We start from the raw sequence: 24580 nt of genomic DNA, 5'->3' as shown, positions 1-24580 counted from the left end.
TTGCAAATGCAAACATAATAAAAATTCATTTTACACGACAGTTCGATCACATTGCAGATTGTAATAAGTAAGAAAATTGAACATTTTGGTAAAGTTAAGAGAATTATGAACAACGACAAGTAGGCATACCCTACAACACAATCATCTAACTTAGAATTTTCTGGCAATCATCTCTACCTTCTCAAGAGAAGCACATTTGGCCTCAAGGAATCGGATTTTCTGCAAACAAAAGAGTATCATTCCAAGTAAGCTCATTTTTATCCTTCTAAGCATGTCAACAGCTTTGGGGATCGAAACTACCTTTTGCAACTCCTCATATACGGTCACAAGGCGTGTTGCAAAAAGTTTCCTCACATCTTTCAGTTTGCACTTACCGTCGCATTGAGGACACTAAGAGAGAGAAGAATAAGCATAAGCATATGCAATAAGAGTGCCCTGACCGATCAGAGAACATTTACTAACAAAAGGGATAGTAAAAACCTTGCCTGAGTCCCCCTTTTTCTTTAACCATCTCTTGATGCAAGACATGCCATAAATGTGTCCACAAGGAAGAAAACTGCACTCGTCAAACATAACAAATTTCAGATACATAGCATTCCCAAAAATGTTTCATGCATTCCAAACAAGCCGCCACATTTACTAACGAATGTGCCTCGATTTATGCTGCTTACATTCGAGAACTCAACGACAAAGATAGTCCCAATCCCAAAAGTTGCCTACTTTATGTGAGCAAAAGCTTATAGAAATGGCGCAAGACCAATTATTCCAGCATATACATATCTCCACATGAAAGGGAGGTGCTTTTCAAGTGATTGAGTTCTGATAGACTGGAGAGAGTGAGGACGTAAGAAACTGACCAGATGTGATGATCACCGTCATCGGTCCAAGCTTTCATGCATATAGGGCAAAAAGAGATCGTCGATCTCGCCTCGACTACACTGGCTCCCCTCAGAATCAGCCCCAAATCTACCCAAAGAAGAACACGCCTCTCCTCCTCCTCCTCCTCCTCCATCTCCTCCTCCCAGCCGTTCAACCCTCGATTCCACTTCTTCTTCGCCCAATCCCGCTCGAGCCGAAGCCAAGGCACCCTCATCGCTGCCGCTGTCGCTAGCGCCAACCCCGTGCGAATCTTCTATAAGGATGTACTCAACCCCGTCCTCGTCCCCCTCGTCGTCTCCTCCTTCGTCTCCTCCTCCATCTCCTCCTTCCGGTGTTCAACCGTCGATTCCACTTCTTCTTCGCCTAATCTGCTCGAGCCGAAGCCGAGGCACCCTCATTGCCGCCGCCGTCGCCAGCGCCAACCGTCTGCGGATCTTCTACAAGGATATAATCAACCCCGTCCCCGTCCCCCTCGTCGTCTCCTCCTTCGTCTTCGGTGCGTACTTCGGCATCGAGACGGGGCAGTGCGCACCGAAGACGGGGTAGGAATCCCATGTCTCGGAGTAACGCCCTGTAGCTTTCGTCCATGGCTTCGCCTCCTCCTCCTCCTCCATCTCCTCCTCCCAGCCGCTCAACCCTCAATTCCACTCCTTCTTCGCCCAATCCCGCTCGAGCCAAAGCCGAGGCACCCTCATCGCCGCCGCCGTTGCCAACGCCAACCGTCTACGAATCTTCTACAAGGATGTACTCAACCTCATCCCCGTCTCCCTCGTCGTCTCCTCCTTCGTCTTCGGTGCGTACTCCGGCATCGAGACGGGGCAGGAATCCTGCATCTCGGAGTAACGCCCAACTTTCGTCCATGGCTTTGCCTCCTCCTCCTCCTCCATCTCCTCCTCCCAGCCGTTCAACCCTCAATTTCACTCCTTCGCCCAATCCCGCTCGAGCCAAAGCCGAGGCACCGTCATCGCCGCCGCCGTCGCTAGTGCCAACCGTCTACGAATCTTCTACAAGGATGTACTCAACCCCGTCCCCGTCCCGTCCCCCTCGTTGTCTCCTCCTTCGTCTTCGGTGCGTACTCGGCATCGAGACGGGCGAAATCCGCGTCTCGGAGTAACGCCACAGCTTTCGTCCATGGCTTTGTCTCCGGCGCCCCGCCGCTGCTTCGTCCGCCGCTTCGATTCTAGGTTACATCTAATTTGGTCCTCTTCACTTCTCTCTCTCTCTCCTTACCTCCCTCCTCTCATTTGATTCTAGTTTACATCTTATTTGATCTTCTTAACCTCTCTCACCCTCCCTCCCTCCCTCCTCTCATTCGATTTCAGTTTACATCTAATTTGATCCTCTTAACCTCTCTCTCTCTCTCTCCCTCTCTCTCTCTCTAGGGTCAATCTTTTGATTCAATAGCAAGTTAGCACGCGAAAGGACTGCCTTTTCAGTCTACACAAGCGACTAGTTCTTATCCTCACAATTACCACATTGGAAGTCCACTTTAAGTAAATTTGTTTATCTACATATGCAATCCAAAAGCACGTATCCAACCTTGAGCACAAAACAAAGCCAAAATGAATGTATGAAACTAAACTTGTGTTACAAAATTGCTAGATTCTCCACTAGGAATTCTAAATCCCCCTTCATGACTTACAGGATATAAGTCATCAGAGTACTTTTCCTGGAGCTAGAAAACTTCTCAAATGCGAAGCATTTTCATTTATACCTGATGTATATTGTCTTTGCTGTACTGCATTAGCTTTAGTAGATCCAAACTGGCTGCTCTTCGAAACTTCATAGAAGCGCTCTAGATCATTTGTCCTCTATAGAGCCGACAAATAAAAAACCAAAGCAAAACTTCAGTATAACCTATAAGGTTGTGTAAGATTCTGGATTTCTTAACATAGGAAATACATTATCATTTTTGCAATGCTTCACTTAGTGGCACTGCTGATGCTACAGCTAAATAGCAACAAAGATTCTGAAAAATTGTGCAAAGGACGTCAACAACACCACAAGCATCCTTGCAGAAAAATAACATAATAAAAGCACTTAAAAGTGTCATCAAATGATAACCAAGAAATTAGAATAGCTCGAAACCTCAATACTCCTAGAATCACATAGTAGAAATATGGGCAGAGCTAATAGAAATTATTTTGAAACTCTAACTATGGATGTACCTGCAAATTATCACGTCAAAACTAGTGAATGCCAATGGAGCAAGATAGCAGAACCTCACAAGTCACCCGAGAAGCATCACTAACCATAATACCTGCTAAGGCTAAATGAAAGTCTATGCCTAAAAAAAAAAATTGAAATCATAAAGTGAATGTGGATTAAGCCTACCTCCTGAAGACGATCAAGTCTCTCCTTCAACTCGGATTCTCTCTTTTCAAATTCATTAATACGCACATGCCATTCTTTTTCTTGTCTTCTCCATTCAACCTCTTTCATATGCCAACCAGCAACCTGTAGATATCAATGTGAAAAATGCAGTTCTGCACTATGAGAATTGAACAAACAGAAACAAATTAGCCTAATCCAATAGTTAAGAGACTCCAGGTATAATTCCTAAGAAGAAATCCCTAAATTATTTTTTTTGTCCGACCAAAGATAGAACTCGTAGATTCAAAACCAAACAAAAAAGAACAAGTAAGAAAATTGAACATTTTGGTAAAGTTAAGAGAATTACGAACAGTGACAAGTAGGCATACCCTACAACACAATCATCTAACTTAGAATTTTCTGGCAATCATCTCTACCTTCTTCTCAAGAGAAGCACATTTGGCCTCAAGGAATCGGATTTTCTGCAAACAAAAGAGTCTATCATTCCAAGTAAGCTCATTTTTATCCTTCTAAGCATGTCAACAGCTTTGGGGATCGAAACTACCTTCTGCGACTCCTCATCTACCGTCACAAGGCGTGTTGCAAAAAGTTTCCTCACATCTTTCAGTTTGCACTTATTGTTGCATTGAGGACACTAAAGGAGAGAGAAGAATAAGCATAAGCATATGCAATAAGAGTGCCCCGACCAATCAGAAAACATTTACAAACAAAAGGTATAGTAAAAACCTTGCCCGAGTTCCCCCTTTGCTTTAACCATCTCTTGATGCAAGACATGCCATAAATGTGGCCACAAGGAAGACAACTGCACTCGTCAAACATAACAAATTTCAGATACATAGCATTCCCAAATATTTTTCACGCATTCCAAACAAGCCGCCACCTTTACTAACGAATGTGCCTCGATTTATGCTGCTTAAATCCGAGAACTCAACGATAAAGACAGTCCCAATCCCAAAAGTTGCATACTTTATGAGAGCAAAAGCTTATAGAAGTGGCGCAAGACCAATTACTCCAGCAAATACATATCTCCTACGACATGAAAGGGAGGTGCTTTTCAAATGATTGAGTTCTGATAGACTGGAAAGAGTGAGGACGTAAGAAACGGACCACATGTGATGATCACCGTCGTCGGTCCAAGCTTCCATGCATATAGGGCAAAAGAGACCGTCGATCTCGCCCCGATTCCACTGGCTCCCCTCTGGATCGGCCCCAAATCTACCCGAAGGAGAACACGCCTCTCCTCCTCCACCTCCTCCCAGCTGTTCAAACCTCGATTCCACTTCTTCTTCGCCCAATCCCGCTCGAGCAGAAGCCGAGGCACCCTCATCGCCGCCGCCGCCGCTAGCGCCAACCGTCTGCGAATCTTCTACAAGGATGTACTCAACCGCGTCCTCGTCCCCCTCGTCGTCTCCTCCTTCGTCTCCTCCTCCATCTCCTCCTCCCAGCCGTTCAACCCTCGATTCCACTCCTTCGCCCAATCCTGCTCGAGCCAAAGCCGAGGCACCGTCATCGCCGCCGCCGTCGCCAGTGCCAATCGTCTGCGAATCTTCTACAGGATGTACTCAACCCCGTCCGTACCCGTCCCCCTTGTTGTCTCCTCCTTCGTCTTCGGTGCGTACTCCGGCATCGAGACGGGGCAGGAATCCCGCGTCTCGGAGTAACGCCCTGTAGCTTTCGTCCATGGCTTTGCCTCTAGCGCCCCCCGCCGCCGCTGCTTCGTCCGCCGCTTCTATTCTAGGTTACATCTAATTTGATCCTCTTCACTTCTCTCTCTCTCTCTCCTTACCTCCCTTCTCTCATTTGATTCTAGTTTACATCTAATTTGATCCTCTTAACCTCTCTCTCCCTCCCTCCCTCCCTCCCTCCCTCCTCTCATTCGATTCCAGTTTACATCTAATTTGATCCTCTTAACCTCTCTCTCTCCCCACCCTCCCTCCGCCCTCCCTCCCTCCCTCTCTATCTCCCTTCCTCCCTCCCTCCCTCCCTCCCTCCCTCTCTCTCTCTCTCTCTCTCTCTAGGGTCAATCGATTCAATAGCAAGTTAGCACGAAAGGACTGCCTTTTCGGTCTACACAAGCGACTAGTTCTTATGCCCCACAATTACCACATTGGAAGTCCACTTTAAGTAAATTTGTTTATCTACATATGCAATCCAAAAGCACGTATCGGAGTAGTGCACACCGAAGACGGGAGCAGGAATCCCGCGTCTCGGAGTAACGCCCTGTAGCTTTCGTCCATGGCTTCGCCTTCTCCTTCTCCTCCATCTCCTCCTCCCAGCCGTTCAACCCTCGATTCCACTCCTTCTCCGCCTAATCCCGCTCGAGCCAAAGCCGAGGCACCCTCATCGCCGCCGCCGTCGCCAGTGCCAATCGTCTGCGAATCTTTTACAATGATGTACTCAACCCCGTCCCCGTACCCGTCCCCCTTGTTGTCTCCTCCTTCGTCTTCGGTGCGTACTCCGGCATCGAGACGGGGCAGGAATCCCGCGTCTCGGAGTAACGCCCTGTAGCTTTCGTCCATGGCTTTGCCTCCAACGCCCCCGCCGCGGCTTCGCCGTCGCCGCTTCTATTCTAGGTTACATATAATTTGATCCTCTTCACTTCTTTCTCTCTCTCCTTACCTCCCTCCTCTCATTTGATTCTAGTTTACATCTAATTTGATCCTCTTAACCTCTCTCTCCCTCGCTCCCTCCCCCTCTCTCTCTCTCTCTCTAGGGTCCCTCTCTCCCTCCCTCCCTTCCTTCCTCCCTCCCTCTCTCCCTCTCTCTCTCTAGGGTCAATACTGATTCAATATCAAGTTAGCACGCGAAAGGACTGCCTTTTCAGTCTACACAAGCAACTAGTTCTTATCCCCCACAATTACCACATTGGAAGTCCACTTTAAGTAAATTTTTTTATCTACATATGCAATCCAAAAGCACGTATCGGAGTAGTGCGCACCGAAGACGGGGGCAGGAATCCCGCGTCTCGGAGTAACGCCTTGTAGCTTTCGTCCATGGCTTCGCCTCCTCCTTCTCCTCCATCTCCTCCTCCCAACCGTTCAACCCTCGATTCCACTCCTTCTCCGCCCAATCCCGCTCGAGCCAAGGCCGAGGCACCCTCATCGCCGCCGCCGTCGCCAGTGCCAATCGTCTGCGAATCTTCTACAAGGATGTACTCAACCCCGTCCCCGTACCGGTCCCCCTCGTTGTCTCCTCCTTCGTCTTCGGTTCGTACTCCGGCATCGAGACGGGGCAGGAATCCCGCGTCTCGGAGTAATGTCCTGTAGCTTTCGTCTATGGCTTTGCCTCCAGCGCCCCTCGCCGCCGCTGCTTCGTCCGCCGCTTCTATTCTAGGTTACATCTAATTTGATCCTCTTCACTTCTCTCTCTCTCTCCTTACCTCCCTCCTCTCATTTGATTCTAGTTTACATCTAATTTGATCCTCTTAACCTCTCTCTCCCTCCCTCCCTCTCTTTCTCTCTCTCTCTAGGGTCAATACTGATTCAATAGCAAGTTAGCACGCGAAAGGACTGCCTTTTTAGTCTACACAAGTGACTAGTTCTTATCCCCCACAATTACCACATTGGAAGTCCACTTTAAGTAAATTTGTTTATCTACATATGCAATCCAAAAACACGTATCGGAGTAGTGCGCACCGAAGACGGGCGAGGAATCCGCGTCTCGGGTAACGCCACTGTAGCTTTCGTCCATGGCTTCGCCTCCTCCTTCTCCTCCATCTCCTCCTCCCGGCCGTTCAACCCTCGATTCCACTCCTTCTCCGCCCAATCCCGCTCGAGCCAAAGTTGAGGCACCGTCATCGTTGCCGCCGTTGCCAGTGCCAATCGTCTGCGAATCTTCTACAAGGATGTACTCAACCCCGTCCTCGTACCTGTCCCCCTCGTTGTCTCCTCCTTCGTCTTCGGTGCGTACTCTGGCATCGAGATGGGGCGAGAATCCGCGTCTCGGAGTAACGCCCCAGCTTTCGTCCATGGCTTTGCCTCCGGCGCCCCCCCCGCCGCTTCTATTCTAGGTTACATATAATTTGATCCTCTTCACTTCTCTCTCTCTCTCTCCTTACCTCCCTCCTCTCATTTGATTCTAGTTCACATCTAATTTGATCCTCTTAACCTCTCTCTCCCTTCCTCCCTCCCTCCTCTCATTCGATTCAGTTTACATCTAATTTGATCCTCTTAACCTCTCTCCCTCCCTCCCTCCCTCTCTCTCTCTCTCTCTCTCTCTCTCTCTCTCTAGGGTCCCTCTCTCCCTCCCTCCCTTCCTCCCTCCCTCTCTCTCTCTCTCTCTCTCTCTAGGGTCAATATTGATTCAATAGCAAGTTAGCACGAAAAGGACTTGCCTTTTCGGTCTACATAAGCAACTAGTTCTTATCCCCACAATTACCACATTGGAAGTCCACTTTAAGTAAATTTGTTTATCTACATATGCAATCAAAAGGACGTACCGGAGTAGTGCGCACCGAAGACGGGGGCGGGAATCCGCGTCTCGAGTAACGCCACTGCTTTCGTCCATGGCTTCGCCTTCTCCTTCTCCTCCATCTCCTCCTCCCAACCGTTCAACCCTCGATTCCACTCCTTCTTTGCCCAATCCCGCTCGAGCCAAAGCCGAGGCACCCTCATCGCCGCCGTCGTCGCCAGTGCCAACCGTCTGCGAATCTTCTACAAGGATGTACTCAACCCCGTCCCCGTACCCGTCCCCTTCGTTGTCTCCTCCTTCGTCTTCGGTTCGTACTCCGGCATCGAGACGGGGCGGGAATCCGCGTCTCGGAGTAACGCCTGTAGCTTTCGTCTATGGCTTTGCCTCCGGCGCCCCCTCACCGCCGCTGCTTGTCCGCCGCTTCTATTCTAGGTTACATCTAATTTGATCCTCTTCACTTCTCTCTCTCTCTCCTTACCTCCCTCCTCTCATTTGATTCTAGTTTACATGTAATTTGATCCTCTTAACCTCTCTCCCTCCCTCCCTCCCTCCCTCCCTCTCTCTCTCTCTCTCCCTCTCTCCCTCCCTCCCTCTCTTTCTCTCTCTCTCTCTCTAGGGTCAATACTGATTCAATAGCAAGTTAGCACGCGAAAGGACTGCCTTTTAGTCTACACAAGCGACTAGTTCTTATCCCCCACAATTACCACATTGGAAGTCCACTTTAAGTAAATTTGTTTATCTACATATGCAATCCAAAAACACGTATCGGAGTAGTGCGCACCGAAGATGGGGGCAGGAATCCCGCGTCTCGGAGTAACGCCACAGCTTTCGTCCATGGCTTCGCCTTCTCCTTCTCCTCCATCTCCTCCTCCCAGCCGTTCAACCCTCGATTCCACTCCTTCTCCGCCCAATCCCGCTCGAGCCAAAGTTGAGGCACCGTCATCGTCGCCGCTGTTGCCAGTGCCAACCGTCTGCGAATCTTCTACAAGGATGTACTCAACCCCGTCCTCGTACCTGTCCCCCTCGTTGTCTCCTCCTTCGTCTTCGGTGCGTACTCTGGCATCGAGATGGGGCAGGAATCCCGCGTCTCGGAGTAACGCCCTGTAGCTTTCGTCCATGGCTTTGCCTCCAGCGCCCCCCGCCGCCGCTTCTATTCTAGGTTACATATAATTTGATCCTCTTCACTTCTCTCTCTCTCTCTCTCTCCTTACCTCCCTCCTCTCATTTGATTCTAGTTCACATCTAATTTGATCCTCTTAACCTTTCTCTCCCTCCCTCCCTCCCTCCTCTCATTCGATTCAGTTTACATCTAATTTGATCCTCTTAACCTCTCTCCCTTCCTCCCTCCCTCTCTCTCTCTCTCTCTCTCTCTCTCTCTCTCTCTAGGGTCCCTCTCTCCCTCCCTCCCTTCCTCCCTCTCTCTCTCTCTCTCTCTCTCTCTCTCTCTCTAGGGTCAATATTGATTCAATAGCAAGTTAGCACGCGAAAGGACTGCCTTTTCAGTCTACACAAGCAACTAGTTCTTATCCCCCACAATTACCACATTGGAAGTCCACTTTAAGTAAATTTGTTTATCTATATATGCAATCCAAAAGGACGTACCGGAGTAGTGCGCACCGAAGACGGGGGCAGGAATCCCGCGTGTCGGAGTAACGCTCTGTAGCTTTCGTCCATGGCTTCGCCTCCTCCTCCTCCTCCATCTCCTCCTCCCAACCGTTCAACCCTCGATTCCACTCCTTCTTCGCCCAATCCCGCTCGAGCCAAAGCCGAGGCACCCTCATCGCCGCCGCCGTCGCCAGTGCCAACCGTCTGCGAATCTTCTATAAGGATATACTCAACCCCGTCCCCGTCCCCCTCGTCGTCTCCTCCTTCGTCTTCGGTGCGTACTCCGGCATCGAGACGAGGTAGTGCGCACCGAAGACGGGCGAAATCCGCGTCTTGGGTAACGCCACAGCTTTCGTCCATGGCTTTGCCTCCAGCGCCCCTCGCCGCCGCTGCTTCGTTCGCCGCTTCGACTAAACGGCGCCTGGGTCTTGCCCGTTGGCGTTGGAGCAACTCCTCGTGAAGTAGTTTGTCGGGTCTCACTCGCGCCCTCGCTCGCTCTCATGGCGGACGCCGAAGACAAAGGAGATGAATTCATGGATGAAAGCAGTGATGATGATGCCTTTTGTAGAGTGAGACCCAACGAGAACGAGCGCCGGAGAAGAGAGCGAAGAAGTGACACCCACCGAGAGAGGAAGCGAGCGCCGAAGAGAGCGTAGATGAGGAACCTGAAATTATGAAGTCGAGAGAGGAAGCATCAGTCTTCCTCCTTCAGAAGGAGAAAAAGGAAGAGAGAGAGGGAAATAGGCTTGTAATTAAGAGGCCAATAATTAAGGGAAATATTAGGTCGTCTTTTATAGGGGAAGTAATTAGGATTTCAATTTCTTCTTCGAATCTACATCCGCAATATTTTCCACCAACTTATCTCATAATGATAAAGATCTAAGATTACGATGGCATTTTCTTTAAATCCAAATCTTGCAAAAGACAAATCGTAATATTTTTTTACCCATTTGCTCTATCCAAAAATTCATATTTCGGAAAAATTTCAAAATTTATATTTTCCCATGAGATAATTTTGATCATTAAAAGATATGAGCTTGGGCCAACTTGCTCACTTTGTGGACTCGGTCAACTAATTTGAATCCATCGCACGGTCCAATAAATAAATACAAAAAAAATGTAAATTAAAAGTAAATGCACATAAATTTATATGCTATGCAATTAATATTTTTTCAGGGATAAAATTAATCCATAATTTTCTATGCAATAAATAAATGACCTGATTGTCGATATTTAGGTGTCAACAGGTTCGTTTTCTTCGTCTTTGGACCAGTCCTTTCAGAAAACTCAAAGTCGGAAGTGTTCGATCAAATGGTCGTTCCTTCTTTGGTGGTATCTGCACAGGGATCAACGTATATTTTTGGGGTTTGATTAGTTTGACTTTTAAGTGATTGACAGAAGAATAAAAGAGATAGTTAAAGGGGAAAAAAAAAAGAGAATTCAGAATTGCACCTAAAGAGGAAACCATTAGGAAGGTTCATGGCTTCTTTGGATGGCTTGCTTAGCTGTAATTAGCAGTTGCATTTTTTTTACACGATCATACATTATAATGACAAATAAATATAGATGTTAGCATTTCGCATTTGTTTTCGCTTCAGCACGTTACTTTTTGCATCACATAAAAGCCCGTTTATTTTTTATAAATCACGTTATGATACATTTCATGTTAATTTTTTTTTAAATAGTCATATTTAATTCTTCTAATGCGTTTGCCTTTTACATTTATGTTTATGACATCCATGGTTAGATTGCTTAGGGCGTGCATGTTTTCGTTTCTTTTTTTGTTTATGAACAGATTTTTGTTTTTTTGTTCACGAGAACAAAAAAAAAAGCTTCGTTTGTTTGCGTTTTTGTTCAAAATCTGTTTTTTTATTCCGAACAAAAAAGAACGGAAATGAGAAATAAAAAAAGTTGTTTCTTACTCTAGAAACACTTATGAAGAAACAAAAAAACGTTTTCTATTCTTTTCTTCTTCTTTTTTTCTTTGGCCGGTCGTCGGCCTCGGCCATGGCCTAGGTGACCGGCCGTTGGTGGCGGCCGTCGAGGTCGGCGACCTCGTCGGGCATCGCCGGCCCCGGCGGGCTCGGCCTCGCCCAACCATGGCGAGCCTTGCCCTCGCGGGGCGGCGAGCCTCGCCGTGTCCGGGGCGAGGCCGGCCCCGTCGGCGGTCGCCGGCGACCGGCCAAAAGAAGAAAAAAGAAAAAAGAAAGGAAAAAAGGAAAAATAGAATAAAATATTAAAAAATTAAAGAAACAAAAAAAATATAAAATCTACTAAACGCGTTTATTCATTTTTTATTTTGAACAAGTTTACCAAATGCGTGTTTAAAAATTGTTAGAACAAACGTTTTTTTTTGTTTCGAAAACGATTTTGAACAGCGTTCTACCAAACGCTTATTGATTGTACTTTTCATTTATTGCTCACGGAGTTACTATTCTTGTTGCGTAGTTGGCAGAGACTCCCAACCCCACAACAAGTGATCCAAACATCCACATCAGGCGTTTCCAATATTTACCCTTGATGTGGATGGATGGATGTTTGGATGTATTATATTGGATCACTTTCCGATGTTACCCTTGATGTGGATGCTTGGATCAAGTATCCGATGTTGGTAACCATTATGTTGGAACACTTTCCGATATTATCCTTATCCAAACATCCACATCAAGTGTTCCAATATTAATCAAAAAATGGAAAGTGTTCTAAGATTGTTATTGGAACACTTGATCCAAACATCCACATCAAGTGTGACTTTAGCATATAAAATCTTTAATCAATTAACCTATACTTTTTAGCATATGGAATCTTCAATCGATTAAACAATGCTTTGGGAATTTATCCATTATATGCCCTTTATTGTGTTAAACATAGTAGGTTGGACAATAAATAGGAAGATATTGGTACTAGAAGAGCAGATGTGGGGAAAATAAGGTCAAAAATGGACTTAGGAACCCAAATACCTTTGGAACCGGTTTGAAAACCCAAAAAGGGTCATAAAATGATCAAACTGGAAGGGGGCACGGGTTAAGGGAGTCAAATGATCAATCCCCCGATTGTGTTAAGATAATTAGGTGAAATGACCAAAAGGAAGGAGGGACGAGAGGTAAGGTTAAAAAAAAGATGATTTCCAAAGCAGGAAATGATACAAGAGCGAGTGGGAGGGGAAGATCAAACCAAGAACAAGACTCGCATTGGCCTGTGCTTACTATTCCCATCGTGAATGTCTGTAATTCTCTATTTAGTATGTAGGAATCCCATCGGCACATCGGTATGTTTATACCAAATGATGTCGACGGTGGTACGAACCTGTCAACTCTTCATCATTGTCACTAGCGGAGTGTTTCCTTTCTGCAATTGAAGGGTTGTTAAGGGTCGCATCCCCTCGATGTATTGCGCATGTTGACATGAATTTATATAGCAGGTTAAGCGCGTGTCCAGAAAACAGTGGTGGTGAGTCACCGCCGGTGACCGAGCTTTTCGGAGGAAATGCATGAAGTTGATTTGAGCTTTCGACTATACCTAGTACATAAAGATCCAATCCGGAGTTGGTTATGCTATACTGACTCAATGGGAGGAACAATTATTGTTAATCGAGTCGGACCAAATGATGTCGACTGCCTTCCGAACTTACCAAATTATTGTTCTAGGTAATTCATTATGGATTGGGAGGGGCAATCTAGTCAAATTCACTTCATAAGATAATCTTATGAATCAATTTTAATGCACGTAGCGTCATGCAATTGAACTCTGCGCGGGAGGGTGACGATCATCCTACGTGGCAGACAAAGACGACAAGGACGGCAAGGAGATAAAGCATATCCCCACGTGGGCGGAAGAAGACAAGACTTTGACCATGCGTTGACCAGCGAGGCCAGACGATCATCCGCTTCGTAGTTCGTGCTGTTCTCTCGGTCTGAAACTCAACGAAGCACGGCTTCGACTCGGGAAAGGCGAGATCGAAGACGGCCATGGCGAGCCGTGCGGCGAGAGCTCTCCTCTCTCTTCCTAAGCGCAAACCCAACGTGTCGCCGTCCCCTCTCCTTCGACCGCCGGCGCCGGAGCGCGGCCTCTCTTCTTCGCCGGAAGACGAGCCGGCGAACTTTGGAAGCAAAGCCAGCTCTCCTTCTTCCTCCTCCTCCTCATCCTTCTGTTGTGCGAACCGCTTCGATGCACAGAAGTAAAGGGATACGTTGTCTGTGGACGTTTGACGAAAAAAAGGGTGGCTTACCGCTTTTGGGTTCTAGAATATCAACAGAGATTTGCTTATGTGAGCCAGTAATGAATTCTTTGGTCTCGTTTTTATCTGTCTTGGTGCATCTTTCGATTGGGTTCCGCTTTTTGCATTGAACTCTAATCCCATGAATGGTGATGTAATAGTCTATTTGAAGAATATCAAACGTGTATGAACTGTGAAGTGAAGTGGTAGCCATAGAGCGGAGTGATGTTCGGTGGTAGAAACGAATAAGGACCCTTGAGTTTGGTGATGGTCTGTGGTATTACTTCCCTTTGTGCTTGCAAGAAGTCTGAGATGGGAAAAAGACTGGGTGCCCTGCTTGTTTGCTTCTTCTGTGGGAGAGTTGGATCTTGATATTGCTAATTCTCAGTTGAATTTAGATGGTGGTTGTTTTGTTTCTGGCAACATAACACTGAATATGTTGATCTAGTTCATGTCTGTCGGTTCTTGTGCGTGAGCTTTAAGTGATGCTTCATCATTCTCTTTTTTCTAGCACTCATTGATGTCTGTAATATTAGGATAGACTTGTCGATGAACAGATTTCAACTTCTCGCTCTCTTAGGCACTAAGGTTTATGTTTGATGTTTAAATTTTCAATTCAATGTCGGATAATTAAGCATGTATATTATTCAATTTTCATCCTTTTCCAGTTATCTATCCAAGACATTATTCATATGTGGTGCCATAGCATCTTTTTGGTTTTTGAGTATGCTCTGTCAACCCATGAATTTCTTGGAATTTTTTTTTTTTTTTGTGTTGAGTCAAGAACCTTAATCCATCATCATCATGGTTTGCTCAATTTTTAGCTTCAGTGATATCTCAAATTGCCCTTTTAATTTACCATGTCCAGCTAATTCATAGATGGGGTCTTCCATGGTTAATTGCATATGACTGGTACGCTTACAGCTTTTATATCTTGTTTTGTCTCTGCTGAATTTACTTTTGCATGTTCAGAATGTTGGCTTCATAGGCTTGGGAAATATGGGATCCAGAATGGCGAAGAATCTTGTTAAAGCTGGATACAATGTTGCCGTGCATGATATGTAATGTTTTGTATTCTATGAACCTAATAATCTTTAAATGCATTTCCTTGAAATGATAATACTCCAAAATGATCTCATTATGTTGCTGTTTTGAGCTTCCAGTGCTTTGACATTAAATGATTGACTAAACCAACGGGGAGACGAATGTGTTATGAGCAGATTAGGAGTATAATCTTGGTTTATTCACATCCTTTAGGAGATGTTCAGAGAGTTCTTACTAGATGGAAGCCCATTTTTACTAGTAGTGTCCAGACTATCCTTTGACTTTCCCAGTAGCATCACCTTTTTCAATTTTGTATTCACACATAATGAAACATTCTTGCAATCCAATTATTGTGGAGCATTTAGTTTCTTGCAGCTGTTCCATGCCCATTTGTGTAATTAAATAAAAATTATTCATTTTAGAAATGGTGATGCCATGAAGATCTTTGCTGGCTTTGGAGTCCCCACCAAGAAAACACCTTTTGAAGTTGCAGAAGAAAGTGATGTTATAGTGACAATGTTGCCGTCATCTTCCCATTTAAGTTCTAAATTTTCTCTTTTAATTTTGTCCTTTTCTTGCAGTAGCTTTTCTGCCAGTATGGTTATATTACAAATGAAGTTAATCTTTATTATTGTCCTATAGATTGTAAAAAGAAATTATTGTCGTGATTGTAGTTCTGATATGAACTAGGAGGTGTGAATTGAACTAACCAAAGAGAGGTAAATGATTCAACAGTGAATATTGAAGCTTGTTAATGTTCAGAGGTCCATTCTTTCCGTGGGCTATATGTGATCTTATATATGGTGGGAGATCATTGGCATTAACTGATACCATAAGGTATTGATGAAGAGGTCCTGTTTTCCTTTTTGAGGAGCACTTTAAGTCCTTTGGACTCGTGTTAGGCATTGACATTTTTATTTCACGTATAAAATGTAAATGTATGCTAGGAGCATGCTGTACAATGCAGAAATGTTATTTTAAAACAATTTGCTTACCCTGTAAGTTGTTTGTCACTGTGTTTGTGGGGCCTCTCTCATAAAATTTGCTAGGTGAAAGGCATATAAGGATGAAATTGGATAATCTATCTATATGATTAATTTAGGTATTTGACGTATACACAGGACCGAATGGATTGCTTCATGGTGGAAATCTCCTAAGACCGTGGTTATTGATAGATTCTTCTACTATTGATCCCCAAACATCGAGAAAGATTTCAGCACTTGTGTCTAACTGTACTTTAAATGGGAAGAAAAAGAAAGGTAACAGGAAGTAAACTCCAGAGGCTTATCCTTTAAATGAAATCAGTGCTTGTAAGTGTCATGCTTAATAACCCATCATTCCATCCTAAGTATTTCCTGAATTGCATGCAGTCCATCTGTCCTGAAAGCCGTTTGATTGTTGTTGTCATCGTAACGTTCTAAAAATATGATTTACCTGGATATATGATTATTGCTATGCAGGCACGATTACTTACGCCACATTGCTATCTTGCTTTCTCCATGCCCATGTGAAAAAACATGCACTCTTCCAGTGTTATGTAGGGGAATGTATGTGGGAGTTACTGTGCTCTTACTAGGATTTATTACTTTGGATGGAATGCCACCACGAGAAATTTAAGGTTTTATTGTTTCTATTTGTCAAAATGAGACTTGAGCTTGTAATTTTCCATCAGGATTATCTTTGGAGGATTGAAATGCGTAGATCAACCCCTCCCTAGATTCCCACAGTGCTGGAAGCCTTGTGCACTTGGACACCCTTTTTAATTGCTGTATTAAGTAGATATGGAATCTCAGACTTGGAATACTTAGATTGTTTGATGCAGGGCGAGGGCAACTACATACCTTATATAAGTCATACATATTCTTTTATTGCCTTTTGTACATCATCTTTGGTCCCAGAACAATTGATAATTAGCCCCTTTGGATTGTTTCTAGGTTTTTTTTTTTTCCTTGTGTTATATATATATATGCTGTACAAGCTTATATGTTTTGTAAATAAATAGATGGAGGTGGAGTTCCTATGATGCTGGGCGCACCTGTTTCTGGAGGTGTTCTTGCTGCTGAAGCTGGTTCACTGACGTTCATGGTAATGCTCGATTTGTGCAGTCGATAGATTCTGATATGATTATAATAGCTCCAGAGTATGGACTTCCTTTTAAAAGTACTCTTTGAATAACTCTTAGTTGGTATTTATTCTGATTCATGCATGTTACTCTATTTCGATAAACATTAATTGATGGAAATATTTAACCATAGCTGCTCATGCTTTGATTTCCAGTAAAGAACCTTCATTACCATAATAATTGTTTGAGCACCACTTTATTCTCACTCATGTCAAGATTATCTTTTGTGGCGTCTTATAGACAAAATTTCACTTCAAGAAGCTGAGAATTTCCGCAAAGGAATCAGATAACCATATCTCCTCGTAATCATATTTTTCTCTGAAATGAATCGATTAGTTGATACAGAAGCCCTTAAGCAATTGTGCCTCCTTTATAAAGTTTAAAATAGTGTCCTGGCCATGGTTTCTTTATAGCTTGAATAATTGGTGAAAATGTCACTACTGATAGGGTAAAGTTTGGCTAGCTGAGAATTTGGTTAATATTCGAAAAGCAAAGTTTGGCTTCTGTCGCCGTCTTAGATATTACATTTTAGTGCACTAAATGAAACTATATGCAGCAATACAGCTTATAGAAATAGCAGGGATTGGGAAGATAGTTAATGAATTTTACGTGGATCTATGGAAAAGTGATTGCCTCGACATCCTAACTGAATGTTCTACTTGTTATATTTCATGGCATTTGGCAGGTTGGTGGATCAGAAGAAGCTTATCTTACAGCAAAGCGTTTGCTCCTCGCCATGGGCAAAAGCACAATTTATTGTGGTGGAGCAGGAAATGGTTCGGTGAGTTCCATCATCATGGTGCGATGACTCATAATCTGTGTGCATTTACTAGAAAGTGTTAATTCATGTACTGGTCAAGGATGATATGAGCCTCAATTAGTATTTATGATTGCATAAGGAGAGAAACATTTAAAAAAATTTTAAAACCTCGTTGCTTTCTTTATGCCACTGCTAAAGCTGGAATTGGTTGTTTGATTTGCCTGATAAGGAGGTTGCCACTTATGAGCTGAATACTGATGCTTATGCACCTAAAGCTTGTTGTCATCAACAAATAGATTGAGATGGTGGCTCCCTTTCGTATCAATACATATTACTAGTAATACTCTGAAGGCAGAATTTTGCTTGGTTGCTGCTTTAGTCCTGCTTTTACTTATATTGTTAGTGGATTGTCCTACTTGGTGTGCATTTACCAAGTTCTATCCTGCGTTGAAGTAGAACATCCATCTTGTCTTCTGGAATAATTCATAGAGATAGCTGAAACTGAAAGGTTGATAAATGCTTATTGTATGAAAGACAACTGAAACCTAATTGAACAAGACACAAGCGAAGCATCTTCTTGGGCTCTTAATGACATGCACTACATTTTTCGAATATTCAATGCCAGAAAATTTTGACGGATATTGTCCCATTGACTAAACTGATATTATTTTCTGGAATTTCTTAATGTTTAAACACACATCCTCGATACAACAACATACATTGAAGAGACAATAGAAGTACATAATTTTGAATGTGTAATGATTGTGAACAACAATTACTCTCATCAGCCTGTGCTTGCTTGTAAAAATTTCAATGTCCTTTAATCTTAGGCAGCAAAAATCTGCGACAACTTAGCGATGGCTGTGAGCATGCTTGGTGTATCTGAGGCACTTGCTCTTGGTCAGTCTTTGGGAATTGCTGCGTCTTGACAAGAGTATTCAACTCTTCAAGTGCTCGATGTTGGAGTAGGTACTAATTGGTCACTTTTCTGTGGCACAAGCAGGGTTATTATGACTTCTCTTTCTCTAGCACTTTTGCATCATAAAAGGCTTGTAGTCATTTATGCATCGTATTTAGGTTCAGACTGGGCAGCAGCTGCTGCCTCTGCTTGGCTGTCTGCTGGTCAATTTGTCCACTCAAATGAAAAAGAGGAGACGGAAATGTTGTCTCTGTGTGACCGAGAAGCAGACGATGGATATTTCGGTGAGTGTAGGGTGTGTATAGGTGGGCAGAAGGAAAAAGGAAGGAGGAGGAGGAGGAGGAGAGAAGGGGGTGGGGGGTGTGATTGGGAAGAGAAAAATCAAGTGAAAAGTGAAAGACTGACCCTGTCTCACAGGGCGACAGGTCATCTCTATCGGGAAGTGCTGTGTATGTCAGATTTCCAAGATTTACTCCTGAATGGAAAACATTAACTATAATATTGGGTGATCCAACAAGCTTGCTCAACATCCACCGGCAATAATATGGGGTCCCTTACAGTTTGGAGTGTTCTGCAATTATGAGATTGAACCTGTCTTAATTTCGGTAGAAATATATTATGTGGAAGTCCGTGGTTTATTAGAACTAAGAAAAGTAAAATGGCTGATTAGCCTGTGCTTCCATGCAGCCATCTAAATTTAATTATAGGTATCATAGTCTGAAAGTTACTATTTTATGAAATGCCTGTATGCTGTTCCATTCAGTGTTTATAAACTCTTTATCATGTATTCTATGAATTTTCTTTGACCGTCCTCCTGGTGACTACATTTCTATGCATGACAGTGATGCTTATAATCCAGTTCCTGGAGTGATGGAAGGTGTTCCATCTTCAAGAAACTATGATGGTGGATTTGCAACTAAGCTGATGGTAATAACTCGAACTTGCTTTTTTGGAAAAGCAACTGAGTTTATTTTATTTTTCCTTCTGAATTCTTGGCCGAAAATTATTGCTCTTTGCCTCCCTTTTGCCTTATTGACAATTTTCATTTGGCAATTCCTCCACGATCTCTTCATTAGTTGGGGGAATGTGGATAGATCAAATTGTGAGGAAAATATCAAGAGACAATTGGTTTTCAACATACTAATGCCTTTGGTTATAACATTTGTCTTGTTCATTAGATAGATGGTTGATCCATTTAGTCAGCTTGGAATAGGTGAAAGAGAGTATGTTCGGAGCCTGGCATAAAAATACAAGTTCAGCAAGTATTGCGGGCATACTGTACAAAAACATTTTATTATGACTTAATCATTTGGCTAAAATTGTCTCACTTCAGATTTTTTGTTGGGTTAATATTATGAAAATTTTTGAACTGGTACATCTGTGACAAATTTACCTCAACTAACTTTTTGATTGCCAAAAACCCCAAACTGATATATCTCTGATAAATTTACCTTCTATTAGTTTTCGTTAAATTTTACCGTCAAATTTCTGAGTTGGATGACATATGATTGTTGATGGGTATATCGGTTTTGTTTTATCCTTCGTTTATCATAGGTCTACCAATTTGTGATTTTTTGTGGTACTATTCAATTTAACTAAAACTAACAATGGGTAAATTTGTTACAGATGTACCAGTTTAGGGTTTTTGGTGTATCGGTTTGGGGTTTCGGTAGTCAAAAAATTAGTTTGGAATATATTTATCACGAATGTACTAGTTTTGGGTTTTTCGTTTCATTAACCCTTTTTTGTGTGGGTGTGGTTGATATTCTCAACGTAATTACCAAATCGTAAAGAGCTATCCAACTTACAATGACATCAAACAAAATGATGTTCAAGAAGAAAGGATTTGAAATCTGAATCTTCACAATGCATTGAATTCTCTACACCTTCCTTTCCCCTGTTGTCTGGCCCTCTCTTTCTCACTCAAGCCTATAAGCTGAGAATGTGTGACCTGACTGTATATGCATGCATATATTTCCATTGTTGTTCTCGATTTACTCAAAGTTACTTGAATAGGCTGGCTTTCATTGTCTGAAACACAGAACATGGTGGACTAGCTAACAGAACCTTAAGTCATTCGCAATAGGAATTTATGCAAGAAAAACGTTGATGGAAAATTTTCTTTGCGCATGATTAATGATAGTGACGTGTGTACTTTGAGATTCCTACTATGATAATGCATGCTTATCATACTCAGAAGGGTGCTTGCTCAAAGGAAACTTTCTTCTGACAGCATCTGCTATAGAACTCCGTAAAAACTTCCAATGCGTGACAAAATCCCCTATCTACTTCCTCCTGGCAGCAATCTGTTGTTCTCTGCATTCTCCGTATTTTAGATTCCTTTGTTAGAGGTCTAATGTGAAATCTATTATTCTCTACATATGCTTCCTTAAAGCCAGCATGTTTAGGTCTTTTGTTTCATCTATAACAGGCAATATGAAAGCAATTTATTGATTTCCCTCCTTAGTTTGTTTCCTTCTCTCTTCATTAAAAATATAGCATAAGCCTTCTGCTGGAATGGTGAAGGGACTAATAAGGGTCCCTATCTTTGTACGGCTTATTATATCATTAAATTCTACCTGGCTTCTACTAAGTATATGCAGTCGATTGCTCTGCAGTTGTTCTGCTATTACATTTATTCATGTAGTTGCATGAGCAGTTGGGCCTAGTGGCATGACCCAGCTTCTGTAGACTGGAAAGTAGGACACACTCTACACCAGCCAAATGTAAAGAGAAGAAACACTAGAGCAATTAGAAGAATCTTCTATGATGAGGGATTTCTCTTTGTGATCTGTTTCTGTGTATGTGCAATTTTTTGGAATAAAATATAAATCATTGAATTCCTATCTGAGATGCAGGCTAAAATTTAAATCTTGCGAAATCATCAGCTGAAGAGGTTGGTGTCAAGTGCCCATTGACTTTCCAAGCACAAGACATGTAAGTACTTTGCCCATTTGTGCTGATTCTCAGAATTTCATTGTTCTCGACTTCATTTCACCATTTTCCTTCTTTAAAGATTAGTACTTTTTTTTGGGCATGTTAGACTCGCTCCATTTATTTTATCTTGTTAAAATTCAACTACAGTGTTAAAAGTAAGCGGCCTAACATATGGATTAACAAGTTGACGAGTTGTTGAGATGAAAAATTTCACCATTGCCAGAAAATAATAAAAAGGAAAGCATTCTCATGTTGTGCCTCAAGGCAAACTTTGATTCTTGGAATTTTTTCAAAACAACTACAAAATTGTATGATTTCCTATATGTCTGATTACTGTTGTTCGTGATGATTCTTTTCGGCTAAAATACTGTTTTTTCAATACAACTTGTTTCTCTAGATACTCGGGGCTATGCAAAGAGGGACATGAAAGCAAGGACTTCTCTTGTGTTTTCCGCCACTATTATTCTGGCATCGATGAGCAGAAGGGTAAATAGTGAAGATTGTTAATTGCAACATCATTGCTCAAAATGCTGAGAGTCTGAGACTTTTTATGATGTCTTTTGGCATCTACAGGGTTAATCAGACTTTTAGCTTTCAGGTTAATGCATCAAACATTTATGCCCAAGAAGGGTTTCCTTTTTTCCCCTCATTCTTCTGTTTGTTCCAATATAAAACAGCAAAGTGGTTGATGTATTATTATCTCCTTAAGCAGTTTCGCATTATAGTCCAATGGTTTCGACCTTTGTTTGTCCAAAAGCACCTGGCAGTTCAGTAATTGTGGAGCCCTCTTTGTGGCCGATAGTTGCCAGAACTTTAAAGCCAAAAATTTGCTTCCGTGCATCAAACTTGTGGCTTCGTTCTGAGTCACTCTCTTCACATTTTATTAGACCTGAAATTTCTCTCCAGTTCAATTGCAGATGCAAACATGATAAAAATTCATTTTACGTGACAGCTTGATCACATTGCAGATGCTCCTTAGAAGAAACGATACTTCTATTGATTTCAATGCATTTCTTCAATATATCTCAATACAGTTCAGAGGAACATTGCAATCTGGGTTGAACTCTCGGAATAAGAAAAATTTCTAGAGCTAGCCTCCTTTCCTTTTTCTCCAGAGGTCAAAAGGTAGTACATGATTGTTTTATTTATTTATTTAGAAGCTAGTGTTGTTCTTGATGAACTTTGACCTACGCCATAGATATTTCTTTTGGCAGCATGCATAAACCCTAATTTAGAAAGTTTGAGCATTTGAAATCTTTAAATGTTATTTAATCTGAATATACCAGAGACAAATTCTAACTGTTGTTTCTTTTTCCGGTACCTTCCCTCGTAGTTCTGGTCAATTCTTTCCAACTGATCGGAGGATCTCTTTAGCATCGCATTAAACACAACCAATAAAGCACGCCATTTGTGTTGTGATAGCCTCAATTGTATCTCAACGTAACATGTGTATTAATTATTTCTACTTGTTATTGATTTCGTTTGAAAGTGCAACACGAGCTGCAATCTATTCAAAATTGCGTGGGAAATAAGGTAAAAAAACGTTATTGAAATACGGTCAATCCTATTCAAATGAACATTAAAACCCAAAAGAGAATTTAAGATAAAATGATTTTGAAATTATAGTCAATCAATATAAGGCAAAGCACTAGCTTTGGGTAAAACCGGGAATGGATTGAATTAGCCGGTTTTGAGTGTTTTTCACGGTATTAATCTAGTTTCTGGTGCCTTGAGCAGAACATGACCAAACCGGACCGGCAGACTGCATCGGTGGAACCGGCTTGGTTCCTTGCTTATCTTGTCATACATTCAGGAAAGGTAACACCTGTAAAATATGATAATAGTTCTCTTGAATGAACTATAAGCGTAATAAGGATTTGTAAGATATCTTTGCAAAGTAAACTACTCTTTTAGGTTGTTACCCCTATCACAAATGGGAAAAGAGAGAGCAAGACCTATATCTGATGTCTTTTTCTCTGGTCGGAATATGCAATGCCGTTCACTATCCCCTTTACAAAAGTTAAAAAAGAGTTTTGAAAAGAAAAAAAAAATGTTTAATCCATATGTATCTAATCTAATGGGCTTGGTGCTATCATATGTCCTCTTTCCTCGTGGCTATTTAAGACTTTTCTATGTCATCCTGACATGTGGCAACCTATCTATTGTTGGTTTCTTATTTTAGGATTACCATATGGTATATTTTTGTAAACAAATCTTTTTGAACCTATCATTTATTGACGATACCTTTTGAATTCTAAAATTTTGATTTTTGCTTGGAGAAATTCTTCAACAATATTATGCTCTAATTTTTCAAAAAGGATATCTCAATATTCCATGCACTTTGAATTATTTTGTAACTCAATCTTTCTTAAATATTCTTGTAATAAAAAAATAAAATAAAAATCACCAAGTACGATTTTAAACTCAGATGTTAACAGTGAGATTTATTGGACTATTAATTTAGATTATAACATTCAGAGCCGTGAAAGTGAAAAGATTATATAATTCACAAAATAAGTGAATTGGCCAGTCTTTGGAAAAATATGCTCTCCCACTTAGATTTTTTTAAACGACTAGATCAATCACGGTTTCACATATCGACACATTCAAATTAACTTTGCATTCTGTTTCTGTCTCTCTTTTCTTTTAATGCTCTGTGAGAATTATCCAAAACGCAAACGGATTCCGTGGCGCACTTTCCTATTTCAACAGTGTCGGGCCCTCAAAAGAAGGGCCTTTTAGTGGGCCCACATCCTACTGAGCAAGGCCACATGTTCTTTTACTCATGGTATGGGATGACAAGTAGGCCCAGACACTGGGCTTGCACAGCCCATCCCGACTCCTTTGCCCATCCCTCCACGGTATTCCGACAATATTTGTTTAACACGTAATAAAAAAGGCGCAACGAGTATTTAGACATGCCATTTTTTTTTTTCGGAGAACCATCCATTCTTGGAGAATCATAACTTATGTTTAGGCTACACAGAATAAATTGATTACACAAACCTATGAGCATATTTTATTTTTGGTAGTATAATCATTTTTCAAAGTATAATATGAAAAAGTAGGCACAACTATGACTACATGCATAAATACAAAATCCTAACGGAATGAATCTCAGTTCAAACTTTTAGCCTGTAATGCTAGTTCCAAATCCAATTCAATGGGGTCCTTTGTCACCTTCCAATCATCCATCCCCTCCGCGTAATCCCCAGGCTCTCTCTCACATTACACACAAATCTTCGACTAGTATTTTGATTCGGCTTTCATCTCAAGGTCAATGCTGATATCGGTGATGGTGCCGGAGATGTGGAGGATTTGGCCTAATTCAGGCGAGCATGAGTTCTCTTCCCA

The 24580-nt window shown here is 42.4% G+C and overlaps 4 protein-coding genes and 1 long non-coding RNA gene across 5 annotated transcripts in view; 2 read left to right on the top strand and 3 right to left on the bottom strand.

Annotated features, from left to right (window-relative positions):
- Positions 1–42: 42 nt before the first annotated feature.
- On the bottom strand, positions 43–1449 carry LOC120287668. The gene is made up of 3 exons (XR_005545901.1): positions 858–1449; positions 301–556; positions 43–219 (listed from the first exon to the last, which is right to left on the bottom strand). It is a non-coding gene; the product is annotated as an uncharacterized LOC120287668 (long non-coding RNA).
- A 918-nt stretch (positions 1450–2367) lies between these two features.
- Positions 2368–5732, bottom strand: LOC104439370. Its single transcript, XM_039299579.1, has 7 exons — positions 5375–5732; positions 4321–4762; positions 3940–4015; positions 3758–3847; positions 3630–3674; positions 3214–3336; positions 2368–2690 (listed from the first exon to the last, which is right to left on the bottom strand). Exons 1-7 carry the CDS (start codon positions 5730–5732, stop codon positions 2535–2537), a joined length of 1290 nt encoding a protein of 429 aa, XP_039155513.1. The 3' UTR covers positions 2368–2534.
- A 3563-nt stretch (positions 5733–9295) lies between these two features.
- LOC120286964 (early nodulin-20-like) lies at positions 9296–9884 on the top strand. Its single transcript, XM_039299578.1, has 2 exons — positions 9296–9502; positions 9603–9884. Exons 1-2 carry the CDS (start codon positions 9296–9298, stop codon positions 9882–9884), a joined length of 489 nt encoding a protein of 162 aa, XP_039155512.1.
- A 4532-nt stretch (positions 9885–14416) lies between these two features.
- Positions 14417–21141, top strand: LOC104440752 (probable 3-hydroxyisobutyrate dehydrogenase, mitochondrial). Its single transcript, XM_039300819.1, is given in 8 exon segments — positions 14417–14505; positions 14911–15025; positions 16491–16573; positions 17296–17391; positions 18201–18291; positions 18294–18339; positions 19132–19216; positions 20721–21141. Coding segments are annotated over 6 exon segments (393 nt in total). The 5' UTR covers positions 14417–14505; positions 14911–15025; positions 16491–16507; the 3' UTR covers positions 20730–21141.
- An 804-nt stretch (positions 21142–21945) lies between these two features.
- LOC120286963 (MDIS1-interacting receptor like kinase 2-like) overlaps positions 21946–24580 on the bottom strand; it is a 19914-nt gene continuing 17279 nt past the window's right edge. The window contains exon 6 of the mRNA XM_039299577.1: positions 21946–22115. Coding sequence (XP_039155511.1) covers positions 21946–22115 — 170 coding nt within the window. The remainder of the gene's footprint in view (positions 22116–24580) is intronic.

Source organism: Eucalyptus grandis, chromosome 8, assembly GCF_016545825.1.
Source record: "Eucalyptus grandis isolate ANBG69807.140 chromosome 8, ASM1654582v1, whole genome shotgun sequence".
Taxonomy (NCBI): domain Eukaryota; kingdom Viridiplantae; phylum Streptophyta; class Magnoliopsida; order Myrtales; family Myrtaceae; genus Eucalyptus; species Eucalyptus grandis.
This window is presented reverse-complemented; position numbering and strand designations above follow the sequence as displayed.